Consider the following 6,917-nt stretch of genomic DNA (forward strand, 5'->3'; position numbering starts at 1 on the left):
GGTAATAAATACATTAATTTCCCCAAGTCAAGTCTGTTTTGCCTGTGACGGTAACTACTGAATGAGCTCTCCCTGTCTTTATCTTGACCCGTGAGCCTTTTGTGACATTTTCTCTCCCCTGGCCAGTTGAGGAGGGGGAATGACAGAGTGGCTTTGGTGGGCACCTGGCATCCAGCCAGGGTCAGCCCACCACATCAGAGAACAAGGTTGGATTCACTTCACAAGATGAAATGCTGCTTTAATTTACCATTTATCATGAGGACAAATCATAAACATTCCAGTCAACTTTCAAGGTACTGTGTGGAAGACTTGGTGTTAACAGAATTTTTGTGCTCTAGTTTTGAGGAAGAGAGGAAAAGATGCAAAACGATCATAAAACCATAACAAAATTTCATTCCACTTTCCCGATCTGCATTCAAGTGCACGTTCATAGGCATTAGGCATTAATCATATGCTGGTAAACCAAACAGTTCTGGTTTGAAATCCTCCATGGAGTTCAGCAGTAGTGTTGCCTCCTTTTTAAGATCTGGATTTAATTTTTCATCTGGAATCATAACCACTTGCATTCCTGCTGCCAGGGCTCCTTTGACTCCAAGGGGTGAATCTTCAAACACAAGACACTGAGAAACAAGGAGGTGAAGGGAAAAAAATTAAAGAATAATGTTACTATGAACTTTAAATCTTTTAATTTAAAAGAGAGAATGATACCAAATAAAACTTAGTAGGAAAGCTAAATTCAATTTCTGGCTTAGACACCGCTAATGAGAACAAGGGCAAACTTCTCAATTTGAACATCTGCAAGGTAATTAACCTTAAATTCATTTAAATTAAAAAAAACATCAACACGCATACTTAAATCCCAGCGACTGGTTATCCAGATGTTCCTAGGTGATCTGCCTCATAGGCATGGGTTTAAGCACAAGCTTAAAGTAAAGTTAAGCAAGTGCCTAAACATCTTTATAAGCAGGCAATTTAATTCTTCAAGACCAACTTTACAACCCACAAAATGGCAAAAGCAGTGCTTCACTTACAGGTGTGGCGTTTCCTACATACACAAGGGGGGAAGACTACATTACGTAGGTCAATATTAGGACTTTGGATGAGTGGACAGTAAGACAGAAGTCACTTGTCAGAAGACTCCTGTGGAATTCACACTCTAGTTGCTTAATTCTTCCAAACCAATGGTGAGAAAGAAAATAAGTGATTATATAGGAAGGTTACTTTTAGAGAAGAGACAGTTTAGTCAGGTAAAAGTTCCATGTCTTACAATAGTCACAGTCATTCAAGATCACAGTTTGGAAGCAAAGGCTTTATAAATAACGGACACCGTCCCACACGATACCCTGGTCTCTAAATTGAAGAGACGTGGATTCTACAAATGGACCACTTGGTGGATAAAGAACTGGGTGGACGGTTGCACTCAAAGAGTTGCGGTCAATGGCTTGATGTCCAAGTGGAGACCAGTGACCAGTAGCATTCCTCAGGGGTTGGTACTGGGACCTGTACTGTTCAACATCTTTGTCGCGGACATGGACAGTGGGGTCGATGACCCCTCAGCAAATTTGCCGATGATATCAAGCTGTTTGGCGAGGTAAATGCGCTGGAGGGGAGGGATGCCATCCAGAGGGACCTGGACAGGCTGGAGAGGTGGGCCCATGCCAACCAAGTTGGCAGTTGGAAGTTCAACAAGGCCAAGTGCAAGGTCCTACATCTAGGTCAGGGCAATCCCAAGCACAAATACAGGCTCAGCAGGGAATGGCTGGAGAGCAGCCCTCAGGTGAATGACCTGATTATTGAGAAGTTCAGCATGAGCCAGCAATGTGCGGTCACAGCCCAGAAGGCCAACCATATCCTGGGCTGCATCAAAAGAAGTGTGGCCAGCAGGTCAAAGGAGGTGATTCTGCCCCTCTACTCCACTCTTGTGAGACCCCACCTGGAGTACCGCATCCAGGTCTGGAGTCCCCAACATAAGAAGGACATGGACCTGCTGGAGCATGTCCAGAGGAGAGCCACAAGGATGATCCGAGGGCTGGAGCACCTCTCCGAAGAGGAGAGGCTGAGAGAGCTGGGGCTGTTCAGCCTGGGGAAGAGAAGAGAAGGCTCCAGGGAGATCTTATTGCGGCCTTCCAGTACCTAACGGGGGCCTACAGGAGAGCTGGGCAAGGACTTTTCACTAGGGCATGTAGCGATAGGATGAGGGGGAGTGGCTTTAAACTGGAAGAGGGCATGTTTAGATTAAATATTAGGAAGAAGTTTTTCACTGTGAGGGTGGTGAGGCACTGGAGCAGGTTGCCCAGACAGGTTGTTGAGGCCCCATCCCTGGGGGTGTTCAAGGCCAGGCTGGATGTGGCCTTGGGCAACGTGGTCTTGTGGGAGGTGACCCTGTCTATGGCAGGGGGGTTTGGGACTCAATGATCTTCAAGGTCCTTTCCAACCTAAACCATTCTATGATTCTATGATTATTTATGTGAATTTTGTAGTTTAATATCAGAATATTGAATAATAAGAATATAAAAATCACCTAGTCTGAACTTTTATATAATAAAAGATAATGCTTCTGGAGCTCATTTCAGAATGTGTATAATAAAATATCTCTTCCTGACATTACCCGATCTTGAGTTTGAATTTCTGGACATGGACAATCCAAAGCAACCTTTGGCATCTAACCATCCAAAAAATTCTGACGCACACTAACAAATGGTTTCTAACACTTCTGCAATTAAGACTGAATTTATTACCATTATTCGCATTGCTACTACCACTAATACCAAAATTACTGCCACAAGGAATTTCAGTAATTCAACACAGATGTTGGGATGGTTGGTGCAATTTTCCCCACACCCTTCAGATAGTGCAACTCTGCCATATCACAAATTTGTCTCTCATGCTTTAGGCCCTTCTCTGAAGTCATTACTGATCAACCAAATCCCTTCCTACATACCCAGGATGGATTTTCTCATCTTTTTCTTCACAACACAATAGGCTGTGGCAACTAATATCGAATGGGTGAGAGTAATGATTTGCTAAACTTAGTCTGAATCCAGATACGACACACTAGGAGAACATACAATATCATACTGCACCTTTTAGGCTCTCTAACACATAACTGTTTCACCAGGGAAGATTAGGGATACACAACATTTGTATAGTCTGGCTGTGCTCTAAGAGAACCAAGCTGTAACCTGCAAAAACTTTATTATGTTCAAAGAAAACATTTTTTGCAAGATGTATTAAATGTCTGCTCTGTATATACCCATCTGTATCAGAGACTGTGGAAGAAGAGTGAATGAACCTTTTCTTCTGCTTTCTTTTCTTTTTAAAATATTGATTCTTGCCTGTCAACATGCCAGCAACCACTTGGAGCCTGCCAAGAGAAAGTAAGAGGTGCTTTCTACCTTGCATGTAATAGAGTAAAACTTAATTCATGTTTTTTAGTGAGCCAATGGAATCACACCAATCTCTTTTGTGCTCATTTCCTTTACACAGCCACTAAATTCCAGTTTGAACAGTGTGGTATTTTCAAATGTTGATCATTATCACTATTACTAACTACAAATACGTTATCAGCTGATCCTGCAAAGCTTGGAACAATTGCTATTAGAAAGGAAGCATGGTTCTGCCTCCAGGTTTTATTCTTAACAGTACCCTAGTTTGTGACCCTAAGCACTGTGAGGACAGTAAATGATACCCTGACAGGCTTTGCCTTTTGAAGAGTAAGCTTAAATGTTGCACAGAACAGCATTATCAAGGTCTTTCAGAAACCTTTTCTAATCCAGCCCATACAAAGAAATGTACTTCCCTGCTCTGCCTTGAAAGACCTAATTGACTTCCATGATGTCACTAAGCTTACTGTACGAGAGGAGCCGATGATTATGGAAGGCAATATGAATAATGAAAAGCTTAACAAATTCCCTGGAACTAGAAGCAATTAAAACTCTGAATTACCAAAGAAGCCAGACAAATGACCCGTAATTACAGTGGCTTTAATGTTACAGGAAATAAGTGTACGAGGTTTTCCTCCAGTCTTTCTTGCTACTGACACTTATTGTCAACAGCACAGCAACATTTTTAATGGATGATGAAAGGTTTACAGAGGTTCACGTACAAAATGGATTTACTAACTTTGCTGCACAGAAATGTTATAAACTGTTCACTGTCCTGGCCCACCCACATACTAAATTTAGAGATATGAAAGCAGCCAAGTTCTCCCCCATTTTGCATAAGTATTGCAATATCAGCACCACTCCAACCGAGAGAGACAGATGAGATTTATACAGACTTCAGCTGAGATTCTGGCTGCTTCTCTGCATTATTTCTAAAACTTGTGTCACTGATCAATACTATTGCTATGAGATCTCTCAAAAGGTCATACTAATATAGGACAGTTTTCACTTTGGAATGAACTAGATGCTTAAAAAAGTAAAGTAGTAAAGCATATTAATTTATATTTCACTCTATGAATCTAGAAAAGAAAAATTAATCATTTAATCAAAGGAAGAAATAATAAAATCACTGCAGTACCTCATTGCCTCATCTTCTTACATGAAATTTAAGAACATCAGAAAAGAGTGTTGGTTAGGTACCCTTGGTATGTACAGTAGACCCTCTCCAACCTACATACTATAAATGTCTGAATGGAATATTTATGTAACTAACAGGGATATCCATACGTGTTATTGCTTTTAGTGATAACCAAGAATTCTGGAAGGATAAAAGATTAAAATCAGTTTTGAAATTAAGATTTTGAAAAACCCGTGTAGATAATATATATGCATGGGGAGTGCTTCTCAAATGAATATCCTTGACCACATATGACACTACTGTATCAATTCTAAAACAGAATGATGAGACTAAAGATGGTGTAATTGATACACACAGAACTCATCTGAAAATTAAACAATACCACAATTATTGTTCTATAAAGAAAAAATGAAATAAAAATTTTCATTGTCTTTAAAATGGGTAAATATAGCCTCAAATTCTTTCATATTATAGTAGAATCACAGAATCATAGAACGGTTTAGATTGGAAGGGACCTTAAAGATCATCTAGTTCCAACCCCCTGCCATGGGCAGGGACACCTTCCACTAGAACCACCAGGTTGCTCAAAGCCCCATCCAACCTGGCCCTGAACTCTTCTAGGGATGAAGCATCCAAAACTTTTCTGGGCAAAAAGATTTTTCTTAGAAAAATCTTCCGTTTGCTGGTTCTGGTCCAGTCTGTTTAGGCCCTTAATCTAAGTGAAAACATTTGCAGACATGGGGATGAAACTGCACGTTTTAGCACTTTTGTCTTTGAACCAGAGTCTTACTGGTAAGAGTATTGAGTATTTCATTCCCTTTGATAAAAAGGAGAAGAAAAGGAACTGAGTATTTGTTTGTTCCTTTTATTCCCTAAACATTTTCTTTTAATATATTTTTACATTGTATTCTCCATATGCTCCATGAGAAGCAGCTACTATGGAATTAATGAGAAAATATTAAACTTCAGTTTTCATCTTTTTTCTGTTACCACTGTTACATTTACCTTGTGGTCTGTTCAAACTGAAGCCAACAGGGTTAAGTCTTTCACTGGGCAAAATACACTTTAAAAAACTTCAGTCCTATTAAGCCTTACAGAGAACTAAGTTAAAACCATCCTGTCTTCCGAAGAACTACTGACAGAATCACTCTCCCACCGTACATAAAACCCCATTTCAAAACCATCGCATGTATGTATCCTTACTTAAAAAAAAAAAAAAAAATCCAATCAAAGGCATTTTGGGGAAAAAGCGGTTAAAAATTAAAGACTAATAATTCATTTTATTCTTCCCTTCTGCTGAATGAAAGCAAAAAGGGAAAACAGTGGCATTTTGAGGTTTCAAAAAGGGCTGGTAAGAACTCTGAGAGGTTATCCCTGTGTTCATTCTCCAGCTTCTGAACAGGACCAGTCTCCTTCTGTGCTTGGTGAGAAGGGTCAGTAGAAGATTATTGTATCTTCCATCCTCAAATGACAAAGAAACGTGACATATTATGTTTGGGACTGCTTATGGATTGCATATTATACTTCTGTAACTTCTTTATTTATCATTGATCTTTTTTTTCCATGTTGAAATCCACTGATCAAAAGTGTGATGTGTTATTAGTAAAATTTGCACTCTGGAAACATTTAGGAATCATACATTAATTTACGTATGTATAAATGCACAATGCAGTCATCTATAAGCGTTTAAGGCCTAATCCAAATTCCATCATATCACTAAAAAAATCCCCATTGATTTCAACAGGCATCACAGTGAGCCTCAAAACAGGCTGCAGGAACAAATCCACCAAGTACAGCCAGCTCACGTTGATTTCAGAACAACATTGTTCATCTCCGTGAACCAGAAGATGGTCAGACCTTTCATTTCTACAGGTAAATTGTCGACTGTTCACTTCCAAAAGTATTTTTACTTTCCTCATTGTGAAATACAGCTCATACTCTGTGGTCATAATTAAAACCTAAGTAGTATCTAAGAAATAAATTATCAGCCTGAAAGATACTACTACTGTAATCATTGGTTTTGCTTTGTTCAAGAACCGTTACCTCTTTTTCCTTGCCAACTCAATTTTTTCAGATTTTCAAAATAATTCCACTACTGACCAACGGTGTTACTAGTGTGAGTTACCCAGGAATTTTCAAGAGACACAACACAGATGCTGGGCTATTTTGTAGGCAACTTGTGTTTTCTTTTTTCCTACACTTTGATATACAAAGTATCTAGGAACAAGGGGAAAATGTATTTCTGGGTCACCCATTTACCACCAGAGTTAGTTAAACATTATTGAATAAATACATTTTAAGTAGCTACAGTATTTGCAATTTTGGCCCCCCACTGTGCTAACTCTCTGAAGAATTAACAAAAAACAATAATGAAATAACTTGATTAATGATTCTCT

General features: G+C 39.3%; 1 protein-coding gene across 1 annotated transcript in view; it reads right to left on the reverse strand.

Annotated features, from left to right (window-relative positions):
• Positions 1-375: 375 nt before the first annotated feature.
• HDHD1 (haloacid dehalogenase-like hydrolase domain containing 1) overlaps positions 376-6,917 on the reverse strand; it is a 42,139-nt gene continuing 35,597 nt past the window's right edge. The window contains exon 3 of the mRNA XM_009889465.1: positions 376-620. Within this exon, the coding sequence (XP_009887767.1) occupies positions 444-620 (177 nt within the window). The 3' untranslated portion in view covers positions 376-443. The remainder of the gene's footprint in view (positions 621-6,917) is intronic.

The sequence above is a fragment of the Charadrius vociferus genome, unplaced genomic scaffold (assembly GCF_000708025.1).
Source record: "Charadrius vociferus isolate BGI_N301 unplaced genomic scaffold, ASM70802v2 scaffold26, whole genome shotgun sequence".
Classification (NCBI taxonomy): domain Eukaryota; kingdom Metazoa; phylum Chordata; class Aves; order Charadriiformes; family Charadriidae; genus Charadrius; species Charadrius vociferus.